This window comes from Phytophthora cinnamomi (genome assembly GCF_018691715.1).
Source record: "Phytophthora cinnamomi strain GKB4 chromosome Unknown Contig9, whole genome shotgun sequence".
In the NCBI taxonomy this organism is placed as follows: Eukaryota; Oomycota; class Peronosporomycetes; order Peronosporales; family Peronosporaceae; genus Phytophthora; species Phytophthora cinnamomi.
Window position 1 is genome coordinate 528,855 of NW_027150942.1, and position 15,255 is coordinate 544,109.

Consider the following 15,255-nt stretch of genomic DNA (forward strand, 5'->3'; position numbering starts at 1 on the left):
GACCAGATCAAGCCAGGTTTCGACGGTCAGGTTGAACTTGGAGAGGGAGGCAAGGATAAATTTCCTTGCCGTTTGTGGTCCGGATTATTCAAAACGTAAGCGCTACACCCACTCCCTCCAGTTGAATGGCATTCCCCTTGGAGGAAAAATCAAGAGTGAAGGTCCCAGCACGCGAATGGCGCGAACAGCCGGCACGGTCCGCTCGAAAACACTCCAGCTTGATTAACTGCTTTTACTGACTCAAATGCCTACCAGACGAGCACGCAAGAGGACCCGCCGAACCAAGGAGGCGACGTGATGCGCGCGCAGCGCCACAGCGCGGAGTTGCAGCGGACTCGGCTTCGCGAGCATCAGCGTAACCTTCGCGCAGCGCTACAGAATGCCCCCCCCCCCGCCACCAGTCTATGAACGCGGTGTGCTGGAGGCACAGCGGGCGGCAGATGTCGCTCGAAAACACCGCAACGCGTATGAGAGTTGAGTTGTTATCGAAGGCCGAAGCATATGCACCCGGAGCACTACCGTCATGCTACGAGATGAAGGTGGGGCAAATCCCAATCCGGATGCGCGCGACCAGAAAAGCAGCGATCGATGGGAAGCGCGCGCGGCGCATCAGATGTTCGGCATAGAGACGGACTCAGATTCGGACGACAGTGAGCTTGCTGATGTGATGCCCGCTTTTGACGAAGTCGACGAGGATAACGCAAGCGCCGGTGACGACCCTGACTACGAAGAGAAGGCACCTTATCCACTTGGTACTGCGGGCAGTGCGGACGTAGACGACGAGGTCGAGAATGACACTGAACGCGATGAGGAGGACGAAGTCGAGTGTGAAGGTGACGAAGTCAGCGAAGTTCGGTACGTTCGGTCATCGATCGTACACAGAAGTTCACACGAAACGCATGATCTCCGCGTGAAACGGGTGTCCCCCGTACGGTTTACGGGTTCAAGACCATGCTTGAATCGTGGGAGGAATTCCACGAGTGCTTTGGTGAGTTCTAAATTCAGACGTTCCAGCAGTTTTACAAGTACGTCGGTCCCGCTGAGCAACAAGCAGATCATTCGCATGGCGAAGGCGAGGAAGAAGGCAGGAAAGAGGGCAAGAAAAGCACACCCGAAGGCGATAGTTTGTACGCACTGGCAGCCCTATGAACCAAATGACAAGGGCAAGCGCATTCACGACAAAGTTCGTGACACCAAGTGCAAGGCCGGGGTGAACATTCGTGTTACAGCAAAGCTCAGTGGCTCTTGGTATTTGCGCGTGAACGCCACGGGCAATCATAACCACAACCTGAACAAGCACATCTGGGACAACTACGCGGAGAAACGGACAGTAAAGGCCCCCCAGTTGACAGGCGACGTGGCTGTGCTGCACAAGGCTGGCGCAAACACGCAAGGGATACGGCAGTATCTGCGTAAACGTACATATGAACATCCTCTATCTTCAGTGTGAATTTGGTTGGTGTCAACTAAGTTTTGTGTATGTTTGGTTGCCTGCAACAGACAAGAAAACGACTCGGCGAGTTGTCCACAACATGGTGCAGCGGTACAAACTTGACGAGCAGGCGGGCCTCACAGATGCGCAGCACGCGTTTGTGGTGATGGAAGCGTTTTGCAGGCAGGACGGCGGAAATTCGGCCCAGGTGCTCGTGAATAGTGACACCAACATTGCCCGCATGGCAACTTTTCAGGCGAGAATGAAACACTTGTTCAAAGCGTTTCCTGAGGTGATTCTTGTTAACTCCACTCACGACACGAACGTGAATCGCTAGAAGCTGTTCAGCTTTGTATTGCACAATGTGTTCGGCAACGTACCGGTGCAGCGTTGAATGAGTGTATTGTGTGATAAAACAGTAATCTAACGGACTTGCCAAAGGGTCAATATGTTCACCATGCTCTTGTAGATAGCGAACACAAGGACAATCTGTGGCGTGTGATGCAGATTTTTATAGCGAACAATCCGGACTGGGCCAAGATTAAAGTCGGACAAGACGGTCCACGACAATGACGTTCAGCGGGAGGAGCTGCCCGACACACGCCAACTTCTGTGTCAATGGCATGTCATTACCTGGTTGAAGAAGCAGGACGCGCGGCTGGCGCCATCGGTGAAAAAGGAGGTGAAAAGCCTTGTTCGACTGCTGGTATACGCAGCTAACCAGAGCGATATGCCGATGCAAAAGGGGCTATGTTGGAATTACTCGGAGGCGATGCTACGCACGCGTTGTACCGCACCTTTACGGCAAATTGGGACAACAACCAGGACGAGTGGGTGTTGTACAGGCGCGGCAACAGTCCACATCTCACGAACAACACAAACAACAGGATCGAGAACAAGAGGGGACAAATCAAGGATATTATTAACGACACGTTCACGATAGACCAGCTACCGTCGACATTAATGACACGCCAGGAGTACGCCAAAGACAGTATCTCGCCGAATGTCATCGGATTGGCAGTCGACTTTCGCGCGATTACGAAGATCGAGAACTGATACTGCTGGCTCTCCAACTGAGCTCGACTTGGTCGCCAAGCAGCATGAGTTGGCAACAAGCCCAGATGCAGACTGCGCCGTGGAGCATAGTATATGTGGTATGGAAACAGTTACAAGCCCTCGATCTGGAATTGCGCATGAGGTTAACACACGAGTATGTTTTGGTTTTCAGTTTGGGTTTGGTGAAGTTTTGGTTGTATTCGTCTAGTTTGGAATTCTATACTAACCGTGTCATTGTCTGTCGAACGGAATAATACATGCGATTGCATCATCATGAAAACCTGCTTGCTGCCATGTTGTCAAGTGATGTATATTCGAAGCACACGCAACTTTGAAACAGTGATCCCACGCAGCGCTGGTTCCTACGAGGTGGATTGTCCAGAGCCTGAAAACAGCATCGACATAGATGACATTCCATGCGGCGGATTGAAACAAGGAACACGCCCCCTCCACCAAAGGCGCGAGCTCTGTCCGGCGCTGCAATGTACACCGAAGCGAAAGTGACGGCTGAAAAGATCGTGAATGGAATGGCGCTACAATCAACGTCTACATTTCGAGTAGCACTGAAGTGGCTACAGGATTTCTATGCGGTGCTCAATTCTGGCGAGGTGATCGACTTTGTTGAACGTGAGGTTCCTCCGTTTCATGGGTTGTCTCAGGTGGCTTCAGTTGGCGAAGCACGTCTTTCACAGCTTTCGTTTGCTGATATGTCGTCTGAGTTGAGTACAAATGCTAATGTCGAGGTTGCAAGCAACGGAGGGGGTAGTGCTGCACAATTGAAGGCCGAGGATAAGGGCAGCGCGGTCGTTTTCAGCCCCAAGACTGGAAGTAGCGAAGCCGATTCAACTGGGGTTGCGTGTGAGGAGACTGGAGACGATGGTAGTGCTCAAGATGATACTGGACCCACCCAAATTTCCACCGAACCTGGTGTCTCGTCAGCAGAGAGCGTGAAGACAGTAACGTGCATTCGCGGAGCGCCCAGTGATCAGTGGAATAACAAAGGCTCAGCGCAAGCGGGCGCAGGCAAAGCAGGACCGCGAAGAAGTGCTTCAACTGGCTGCTAAATATCGCCAAGGAAAGTGTCGAAGTTCGTCTCTTTCGACGACGTCGCTGTATTACTGGCCTCCACCAATGCATGCAATACCACAGGGCGGTCATGCATTCGGTGAGTTTTACAAATTGGTGCGATGGCGATCGGGCGATTTTTGCAAGTCTGGCAAAAGCGCCGTTTTCTTGCAAATCGCGACTTTCTGGGGACTATCAAACGAGGGTTATTTCAAATCAGGGCCATTTAGAAAAAAAGAACGTTTCAGACAAAAACAACACAGAGTGACGCAGACCGTTAATGATGCAAATCCCAGCACCACTAGTGACGCAGGCCGTTAGTGATGCAAACCACTGCACCGTTAGTGATGCAAACCACGGCACCGTTAGTGATGAAAGCGTTCCGTTAGTTACGAATGAAAACCGACTAAATGAACATGAAGCATGATCTTGGTGAACTCCGATTCATTAGTCTTCAATTGGTGTCCAGCCCAAGACTGACTATGTTTCCTCCTGATGGCTACGCTACATACCCGTTCGGCCTCTCTAAGACAACACTTTCGGCTCTGCTAAAACAGCCCAAGAGATCAGAGTACTGCAGCGTCTTCCGCGCAAGGCAGACGACCCTTTCAGGGATCAATCGCGTCAACGGTCCATATCCGCCAACTTGACTAAGCTACACGGCAAGCTCCAAGCAATACCTTGCACTGTGGACGAACATTTTCTCCTTCAAGTGTTTTTTTTCTCTCTCATGCATTCACGAGCTGGAGAACCTGAACAGGCGGCAGCTCGCACGGACTACACATCTGCTGATGTGGTAGCTGTACGTGGGCTGTATCCACGCAGCATACCAGGTAGTGCAGTGATTGCATTGCAGCCGAACACCCGACTTAAAGTGTATGTCGGGTGTTTCAAAGTGAGCGGGCGCGATTGGTCCACATCCCGGTGGGGCACTGTATTATCTTTCCTGGTGACCTTTTTTCATGCTGGAGGTGCATACACGAAGCACACTGCTACTTGCAGTTCGACGGGGTTGCCTGGGTGCTAGATGTTGTGATGGGGGCTACTGTAGCCACCTTTCGGTGTCAATTCTGCGGCAAATCCGACGCGTCATCGGGGAGGATGCGATACCACCGTTTCTTTCGCCTTTGAAACCCTGATGGACCGCGTAACAGCGCGAACCGACAGCGTCTGCAAAATACAAGAGGCGGTACGTATGCGGCGCATGCGGAAAAATGTAACGGAAATTACGGAATAATACCCCGGGCACTATTTAATAGTACCCCTCACAAAATCTCGAAAGGTTACTCTGTATTACCAAAAGGTTACTGCTGAGTTATTGCTGATGGGGATTCTTGATGGCATTTTGCCGAATGAGGCGGTGTTGGGGTGCTGCGAACGTGTGCAGGCAGCGCTAGTGAATGGCTGGGGCTGCGTTCTATAGTGAAGTGAGGTGTAACAAGATGACTGGTCATCAGAGCAGGGTAGGGTACGTGAGTTACTGTAGGGTTACTACCGGGTTACTCTGAGAGGGTACTATTTGGGTAGAGGGTATTAATCGGGAATTTCCGTTATCCAGTGAAAAGTAGTTTGAGAAGCCATACAAATCGCAAACATGCCTAAAGTGCAGGCGGTAAAACGAGTAAGGATGGACACCAACTCTTGGTTTTGGGATACCTATTTTTCTAAAAGCAAAACTGACAATACTATCCATTATAAAAATACTAAGATACAACTTTACCATATCTTTGTGATATTAAATCTCAAAATGTGTACCTACCATCTCAATTGTCTGTCGTCCTTGATGGTTGAGATAACCTTACTTAATTTAGTGAAAACATGCTTAAGCGATATTGAAGTTACGTTGTAAGTTGAAGTTGTGGTTAAAAACGTATCTTTGTTATTATATGCCTTCTGAAATGAAAAAAGCAATGGCTCAAACACTCCGCCCGGCACATCCCCATGATTCTTGGTGGGCCGTAGTTTTCTTCGTACGTTGGTAGATCTCTGGTTGAGGGGGGGGGGGGGGGGCATCGTTCGAGTTGGTGGCAGTATTACTACATCGTTAGCGGCTGCCGTTTGCTGTGTAGAACTTTGGTGTGTGGCTGGGTGATTCTGTTCTACCCTCTCACCAAAGATCGGGTCTCTTCTTGTGCTGTTGATGCCAGCATTGGCTCGGAGTGAGGCCTATCGTTTTGCGCGCCAGTAGGCGCGCCGACAGGGACAGGTTCGAGCACGCGGCTGAGCTCTGGCTGCCCAGTGACGATTTATCCACCAGTGCTTCACGAACTGTTGGGGAAGGAGACGCATGCGGCCGTTCGATTCTATGATTGTAGCAAGGCCGTGTAGACGCGGTCGACTGTGTACCATCCTGAACGTCCCAGAGCACGTATCCATAGGAAGCCGAGTGTAGAAGATTTTGCATGCATCTTTTTCACAATTTCTAGGTCTCGATTAGCGCGTAAACGGTGCTTACTCGGACAACAGCAGCGTATTGGCTCGGCTGAAGTAATGCTGGAGTGATGACATCATTACGCGCTGAGATCAGTCGAGTGTCAGCTGCTGCACCTTCCCACCAAGGCAACAGACTGTTGAAAACCGTGAATAGTTCGCCTCGGCTGCTGCGAATCCACGCCTTGCATTTAGCGTGCGTACCCTCAACCAGGGATGTGTCGCGTACACCAAAGTGTGGATACCGGTCCGTCCAAGCACGAACGATTCTCTCTTTGTAATTCCACCAGTTAGTGTCAAGGTAAGATGCCCGATAAGCACTGCGTACTTTTAAGGCACAGCGCCGGGTCTCGAACTCTGACTCCGTACGTGTGTCAACTGCCTCGTGAAATGCCGCCATGAAGGCTTTCGTTTCCCATTCATTTACCTTTGTCATACCTCCAGTAATGGGATCTACCATAGTCACTTGACCTAGGTGTTTGCAATCAATTGCCCATCCGTTAGAGTTCATGTGCCAACGACATACCATCACTGGTGTTTCAAGTAGCACCATACCAACTGTATTCATGCATGCCTGGTCTCGATCAGATAGCACCACACCGGGTAGCTCAACATCCTTCTCAATCAGAAACAGTCGCAGCATATTCAACACCCACACGTAATCTTCCTCTTTTTCTCTGGGCAGCCAGCACTGCGCAACAGGGAGAACAGTGTTAAAACCCGTCACAGCAACGATGTTGAAAAGTGGGAACTTGACTTTGTTTGTCTTGTGTGTGCAATCCACGACGAGAACATCATGGTACCGACAATACAAGATTGCCGTGCTTGGGTGCGCCCAATAGAGATACCGCAGTTCTTGTGTCTCCAGATTTGTTGCGTAGTGATACAAGAAACCACGCTTGGAGAGGTCCGCAAAGAGAGCTTCCATCGCTGTGTTGGTAGACAACTCGCGGTGACGGACCACGTTCTTCGTATTTGCGATGTCCTTAGGAATGACGAACGAATCTGGGTCGGCCTGTTGGAGTGCGGTGTGAATACTCGCCACAGACACGTCAGCAGCGTCTGGGCTTCCGCCAATTCCTGAACAGACCGGGTAGTACCAGTACTTGTTTCTGCAGCAGCGGCGCGCCGACGATGGCACGAGTGGACTCACGCTTCTTCAGAGGGCGGATGGTTATGCCGTTTACTCCCATTCCGCGTATGGACGATTTCCCACGACCCTTCAGTGTTGTTCTTCGATACTGCTTGTAATACTAACTTCATCTTGCACCCAATTCGCTTGGAGCCACACATAGGTCGCATTCTGTCGTTATCCGGAAGATGTTTGGGTGATCCATTTCGGGCACAATTCAAGCCGCGCTTCCACACTGTTGCCTTCGTCTCATCCGTGTAGAAAGCCCGACGCTTAGTCAGATTGTAACAGTGTGCTCGTGTCTAGCGGTGAACTGCAGCAGCTTCGACCTCCGATGGAAACGATTCTTCCGGAGGTGGCGGGATTACAAACGTCGCCACGCTGGCGTCATTGTTCGAAACGTGCATTGCGTCGCAATATAGCGTAGCTGTAGAGGTGATGGTGAGGGACTGAACTCGAATTCACAAGTGAGAGCTAAGCAGTACTGAATCCTGCGGGAGTGTCAACGGTCTAGAACGTTCACTTTCTTCTCAGCTATGCCGCCATGTGCCTGCGGTATGGTACATTTGTTTTTTTTATGCGTAGTGCCGAGCAGGAGTATTGCAAGACGTTCGCTATGCCGCCTACAAAGATCTTATCCGTCTACAACGTTGAACTTTTAAAATTGTACAAAACACGTATCTGCTCTTTTGTTTTTGAAAATAGCCTGATTTGAAATCGCCCTCGTTAGCCTCACATTAAAAAATTGTGTGTCGCTAGACAGCCTTGGATTAGCTGTCCCACGGACGGGCCATTTTTGCTGCAGCTGGAATGGGAAATGGTGTACATGTACACAAACACATGGTTGGGCGCAAAACGCGACTGGGTGCCTTCCAAAACCTCACCAAACGGTTTAATTGTTAGGGTTAGGCGAGATTAAACGGGTCATTAAACAGAGTGATAAAAAACGAATTGTTTCGTGGGATCAAAAAGTCGTCTCATCAAACAATTCGTTTGGTCACGGTTTTATAGCACCCTCATCTTGCAACGCTATTAAAAAGCATCTTTAACAACGTATGTACTCAAACATGCCCCCCAAGTAGAGATATCCTTCAAATTGAAGAGGCGCGATCTTGAAAGGCCCCAAAGGCGCGAAAATCGCGCGCGCTCGGGCGCCTGGCCTTCATTTCGAAATTGGACTCGGCGCCCAGAAGCCCCAATCGCATCTAGTATTCAATGGTAAGGACTCGCATCACTCTCTCCTGCTGCCCTCCAATTTTCTGAACATCCTGTGTGTAGACAACCATGCATGGCTATTGCAGCAACAAAAAGCGGCGTCAACACTCAATCAATACCGTTGCTGCCACTACTGGCATGGATTGTGACATCACCGTGGGGCCCAAGAAGCGCAAAACCCTGGTTTTCACACGAAGCACCACTCCAGTAGCGTCCCTATCTGCGATGTCAAGCATCCGATCCAGTAACTCTCCCCGCTGCATCGAGAAGTGTTCCAATACCGCGAGCCCCCAAACACCTGCCAAAGACACTATCGTTGCTGCCAGTCCCGGTGTTTCTTCGATGCCGTTCCGTCAAGACGGGGATCGGCCACACCATCCAACGCTCCACCTGCCACGAGGGATGTCGTGTCGGAGACCGTGAAGAAGACGATCAACGCTGTCAAAACATTATTTACCACTTCGGCGAAGACTGCGGTGGCGTCCCGGTCGAGCATGGCGTTCTCAAAGCCAACGCGGAAGATGGTTATAACCTTCTGTCCGCTACTTGCGACACCTCACTTTGGAGCTCAACATCTTTGGAACGCGCTCTGGGCATGTGACTATGCCACTTCCAGTCAACGAAGCGGTGACCATACAGGTCTCTCCACTTTCGGAGTTCAAGCTATCACAATCGTCTGAATTTGGAGCTAGCTATCGAGGTGGCGAGAGCTCAGTGTCAAGCCAGAGAACGGAAACGGAGCCATCCCTTCCCTCTTCCTCACCTCGAGGTGGTCTTTCTGGGTCTCCGGCAACGGAGCCACCGCCGCCCAAGACATGCCAGAAACCTAAGGAACCATGCTCGTTAGTAAAGACATCCCGAGTTCCTTTCGCTCGGCCGCGTGATGTCGTGCCCGCTTGGTACCTGGAAATATTCGAGTCCGACAGTGATGATTTTGAGACGGTGGAAGGCAACCGGTCGTCTCTTTCAACTACACAAGATGCGCATTCGGCTTCTCAATCGAGTTCACCGGGATTTACTGTCGTTGGTGTTTGTGCTGAGGATCATCGCCAAGAATGGAAAGCTGAGCAGTGGCCAGCTGATGTGAAGTTCCTTACCGCTCAGTATAACCCGCGCCGCTGGCGTTTTCCGGCAGTCAGTGTTGGTGTGAGAGGAGGCTGGGCTGCGGCTGCGTCATTCGCTGCAAGGCAAGCACTTGTCTTAACGCGAGAAGCAGTCGCTTTTGTACCGAATACAACTGTGCATTCGGTGGTGAATGTGGAAACGCGCTTCACGAGAGCCGCGCCCTCGCAATCGCACGGAACACACGTACTGGGATCCGTGGTTTAATTACCAAGGCCCCTATTCCGGCTGGAGAAGTTATTGGTGAATACGTGGGACACATGGATTTATTCGGACCGCCATGCAAGAACGGCCCGGTGAACGAAGGGTACCGGATGCACCTTCGCACACGCACGACGGGCAAGAAGTACATTGGTATCGATGCTCTCGAAGCAGGCGGTATGCTAAGATTCATGAACCATGCGTGCAATCCTTGCACCCGATTCCATGAAGTACAGACTGGGCAACGGCTAACAGTCGTCGCTGTCACGGTGCGTGACGTGTATCCGGGTGAGGAGGTGACAGTCTCATATGGGGACAAGTTGTGGTTCTTGTGCCGCTGTGGTTGGTCAGGGTGCCAACACCGCGACTTGCAGCATCTCACGACATTGTAGTGAATCCGTGCGTTGCTTCGAGTAGCGGTAGCAGGTTGTTGAACTAGCATGCCCGACAATTGTGTGAAATTTGTGTAACACAAATGAATCTTTACTTATACCCATACAAAGCTTTAGTACTCTTCGATTCCATATAGAAGGCGATATCTTTGACCCCACCACTTCGATGGGTTTACTTCCCCTCGACGAGTCGTGCGCAGGAAGCAGAGGACAGCATGGGCGTACGTACGGTGGGTGGATGCTGCTGTACTGACGCGAGCTTTAACTGCATTCTATGTTAATGCCTTGTAGCAACGCGGACGAAAGCCTGGTTACCAGAACTACGGGCCACGGGAACAGCTATTGCTTTGCGACATCGTCGCAAAGTATAAGCCTACAGGTCGGAACATGTGGGAGATGGTCGCGGCGGAGTACAATGCGTCTAAAAGGAAGAAGTGGGCTCCGCGCGATTACGACTCGCTACGAAGGAAGTTTCGCAGCCTTTACGCCAAACCCAAGCCAACGGGAAACCAAGGGGACCAGCTAACTCAAAAGGAGAGGGCGATTTTCTAGCACATGAGATTCAAGGTGCGATCGAAAGAAGGGGAGCCCACACTTCACACGATGGACGCGACACCGGAGACGATGATGACCTTCTCCTTAAGGAGGTAGCTGCCGCTACCGGGGTAACCAAAGATAAGACCACGTCAGCTGAAGGCGATGAGGTCGACCCAGACGACGAGGCCGACACCAACGACGAGAGTGAGGAAGACGACGAAGTCGAGTGGAGCAACGACCAATCCTCAGATAACGATACGCAGGAGGGGAACCTCGATGACATCAGCCAATATGCCCAGCACACACCGCCCCATAGTCAGCAATTCGGCACTAGCGGTGCGATGGTGGGCTCGATAGTCACCATGATGGTACTGTGCCTGTGGCTTTTGCCGCTGACCTCGAAAACGACATTGACGCTACTACAGGGCAAGACCTCCCAACCACGACCGCGGAGAATGCGCGGGCTGTGGGTTGTAGTGGTGGTATTGGCTTAGAGGCATTCGCTAGAGCAGACCTGTTCATTGACACGAACGATGCTTCAGCCAGAACGGCCGGGGAACCCCAAACTCCTTCGACACAGAGATCGACTGGTCCAACAACTCCACGAGCTGCAGGCCGTCCACGAACACGCGAACGTCAGACCGTTCCTTCTGTAGCTAACCCTGACGGCCCGATGCTCTCGCGTAACCCAGAACGAGCTACATCGGACGTGGAAGAGCTCCAGAGACACCGGCGCCTCAGCACGAGCAGCGATAGACTCGGTGGGAGGGATCTCAGGGTGCTACGAGACAACTTCGAAGAAATGGGCGGACGAGTGGTGAGAGGAAAGACCAAGCGACCTGCATCGGAGGGGGCAGCATCAGCCACATACGCTAGTGCCAAGAGAACACGAGCCAAGCAACGCATGGACTCTATTGACAATGAGTTGAAGAAAATAGAGGCCGGCCACGCCTCTTTTGGATCAGAAATGAAAGAACTATTGTTTTTTTTTCGAGAGGCGGATCGCCGAGCTGCGGCCGAGGAGAAGCGACGTCATGACGAACGGGGCGAGCGCCGTGCTGACGAGAAGCGTGAGCGAGAAGAACGTGCGGCCGCTGACAAGAAGGAGCGTGAAGAGCGCGAGCAAGTGCGCCGCGTTGAAGCTGCAGCTTCAGAAGCGAAACGCCAAGAGGAGCGGAAAGATGCCCAGCAGCTTCGCGAGGACCAAGAACGCAAACAAGCAGCTGATCGCGCTGATCGCAAGGAAGAACAAGAAGAAAAACGCCGTCAATTCGAAGCGAGACTGGAGCTTGACCGCGTAGAAGCACGTCAACGTCACGAGCAAATGATGTTGCTCATTTCAAGTCTTCAAGGTAAAAGTGAGGAAGAGTTCGACGCAATCCAAAATGTTAAGAGCTAGCTCGAAGTGTTGTACATACATGTTCAATTCAAGTTTCATACCTTCTATCCTCCTTACCATGTACGAATGTAGTACGTATCTCACTTATCCCTACCGTGCGAACACGATAGTTTGCGAGCCTAAACAGGTTGTCCAAGCGCTGCCGACGCTTGGACTTGTCATAAGGGAGCGGCACGAGCAGGCGATGGTATACTTTCTCAATGGAGCCCATGCCCCATTCTGCACTTTGACGGATTGACGTTATTGCGCTGGACAACGCTTTAGCAACCGATCGTACGGATGGTACCAAGCGGTTCGCATCACCCTCCTTTAGAGGGGTCATTATTTTACCTGTCATATCCGCGCTGCACGGGAACGCACTGTCAGCAACTACACCGTAGCGAGGATCCGGATTCAACTCAGGGGATGATAGTTTTCGCCGGAAGTCGAGACTGGTGTCGCCGTCATTCCAAGACCCTGGGCAATTGTGCTTTGCCCAGACGATAAGACCGTCCGCAGAAAACACAGCGTGCCCGTGACGAACACGCTGTGCAACCAGCCGTTGTAATGAGCATTCTGGATATTTCGATCTGGAGGTTGTTGCACCTGATTAACAAATACACTAATCGTAAGGCTCCAAGTAAATCGTATCGTTAAATACATTGTCAATACCTTATAGTTTTTTCCATCTAGGAAACCCCAGGTAAATTGTAGCATCGGTTGTTTGGAGGCTACCAGTAGTGCTAGAGCCTTTTGTCTCGCCAGGGATGGCCACACAATTCTGGCTGGCGCAAAGTCGCGAAGAGCTATTGTCAATGCGTCTTCAGCTGCGTTGAGAACTCGAGTTAGCGTTGATGGAGGAACGCCAAACATTACACAGAGTCTGCTTCGGTGCTCGCATCCCACGTAGAAAGCGAGTAGTAGCCCCAGCACCTGGTGATGGTGCTGGAGCTTCCGTGGGCGACCGCCCTTTGGATTGAAGGTTGGGATATTGTAGTGGGGAGAAAACTGTTCCAGGAGTTGATTAAAAGAGCCTCTAACACATATTAACACGAGTGAGAATACTAACAACGATAATAGACTGAGGAAATTGATAATATACCTTGACAAGCTAGTTATTGTGATCATGTTCTTGTCTGTCCCGCTGCGCCATGTGTCCATCCATGACGACTGCTCCGGGGACTTGAGGCAGTTCACGGTGATGTAGTGTCTCATGCGGACGAGTCGCTGCCACTCCCAACGTCTTCTCTCGTCATGCAACCTGCGTCGGAGATCTTCCAGAGCTCTTTGCGAATGCCGGCGCGTCTGTGACGCTACACAAAGGGCTAGCATCAGGCTCGCTTCTGGCGCTGACATCATCCTTCTTTTGCATGAGCTAACTCAAATGAAAGGCTGAGGGGGGGGATCGGTTGCGCGGAGAGGGCACGCCGCAGCTTTCCCGCCTTCGGAGATCTTTACAAATAGAAATTTCGTTTCGAAATTTGTCCTAGTGCTGTTTGTCCCATTCTACACTCTATAGTGAATTAACTATATCTGCATCAATGTGTGCCAAACCTCGCAGGACATAGACCGTGTTTGGTGAGAGTTTTGGCCTAAGTTTTTATAACCTCTCAATCGGGCGGGGTTTAACCCTTTGACTACCAGCCAGCTGGAGTGATTTATAGGTCCATAGGGACCCATGAGAGGTCTAATCGCAAGATGCGATTGGACAAAACTAAAAGCTACGAGACGACGGCAAAGCACTGTACAACCTAACAGGTCTCCATGGACCTGTAAAATGCATTACCGCAGGAGCCACAAACAGTTCGTGTGACCTGCCATAGTTGTTTTCTCGTCTAGCTAGCAGCCCCGCCTCCCATTCGTGGACAAAAGGACTTAGATGCGTTGTTCAATGTAGCCGACGACGACACGTGGGACTGGGAGACCGACACGGACCCTGGCCTGGAAGGGTGCGGGGCAGGTTCGAATGTATACGAGCTAATATTCAAATTCATACATCAGGCAACGCTACAGAATCCTAACCAAAGTAGATGAGCTTACAGTGATAGCGTCATAGCAAGCCAATGTGATTATTACACAGGATTGCATGTGCAGGAGTGCGAGCGGTTGGCGGATGTAGATTGGAAACTGATACTACATGGGGTGCTCGGCTAAGCACGCATACTTGAGATAATGCTATAACGAAATGACGCTGAGTCGAGAGCGCGCGGGCTTCGACGCCGCCGCTCGGAGGTCAGCATCCTCAGTGGGCTTGCCGTGATGTCCACCCCAAACGGCTCCTACTTCCGTAGACCATTGCCGTTGTAGCGACACTGACCAGGGCGCGACGGCATGTAGCTCGACCTCTCAAACTTTTGATTGGAAGTACCGTGAAGTAAACCAGCGTCGCCACGTGTAAAAATTGGTGTTTTTGATTGGTCGTTTTTTTCTCTGTGCGTTGAATTGATTTGCTAGAGCCATAGGTCCAAGGAGACCCGTAAGAAATCTCTGGTAGTGAAAGGGTTAATAGGGCAAGTAGGGCGCCTAAACGCCGCATTAAAAAAATCGGATTAAACTGTTTAATGGTGGTTTTGGAAGGCACCCACTGGGGAGACGGCGGTTGAACAAGTGACCTTGCGTTCTGGGCGATATGGATGCTGCTAGCGGAAGCACTACGTTCTTCGTGTCTCGTCACCACGAGCACCCGCCTGCTACACTTGAGGAGCTGCTGAGGGCGTCAGCTAAGCGAAACGCCGCCGCCAAGACTGCCAAAACAGACTCGACAGGTGAAGTGGGAAAAAAGGGACTCCAAGCTGACGACGATGACAGCGACAGCGATTATTACGCTGAAGAGAGCGATGTAGATCTCGACGACAGCGAGCCAGAAATGGACGAGTGGCGGCTCCACGCGACAGAGCCCCGAGAGGACCTGTATTTGCACGAAATGCGGCGCCAGCGTGGCCGCATGGACGAGAAGGAGGACCTGTGGGTGCGAGGGTATATCAAAGCTCAGCGCGCGTGGAAGGCCCGGACAGGACACAGTATCGACGAGTTTCAGATTCCAGAGAGTACCATTCGCCGCATGAAGGCCGCTCGCTCGCTCAAGAAGGATCGATCACTCACGGCACTAGCACATGAGGAAGAAGAGGAGGCTGTATCGCTCTTCACCGGGGTCACACGTCTCGAGACACTATTGTTGCTGGCTGCGATTGTGTTCGTTTGCCTCTCGCTCGGTGTGCAGTTATATGCATCCATCACAAACGATCAAAACGCGTTAGGTAGATAGATCCTGAGCTTTCGTCATTGATCTACTACG

The 15,255-nt window shown here is 51.4% G+C and overlaps 2 protein-coding genes across 2 annotated transcripts; both read left to right on the plus strand.

Annotated features, from left to right (window-relative positions):
* Positions 1 to 613: 613 nt before the first annotated feature.
* IUM83_16344 (uncharacterized protein) lies at positions 614 to 1,769 on the plus strand (the record flags this gene model as incomplete). The annotated part of the gene is made up of 3 exons (XM_067941220.1): positions 614 to 855; positions 1,006 to 1,418; positions 1,501 to 1,769. The coding sequence occupies 3 exons, from the start codon at positions 614 to 616 to the stop codon at positions 1,767 to 1,769; spliced, it is 924 nt and encodes a 307-aa protein (XP_067798424.1).
* Positions 1,770 to 14,589: 12,820 nt separating this feature from the next.
* IUM83_16345 (E3 ubiquitin-protein ligase) lies at positions 14,590 to 15,225 on the plus strand (the record flags this gene model as incomplete). Its single annotated transcript, XM_067941221.1, has 1 exon — positions 14,590 to 15,225. The coding sequence occupies one exon, from the start codon at positions 14,590 to 14,592 to the stop codon at positions 15,223 to 15,225; it is 636 nt and encodes a 211-aa protein (XP_067798425.1).
* Positions 15,226 to 15,255: the final 30 nt, after the last annotated feature.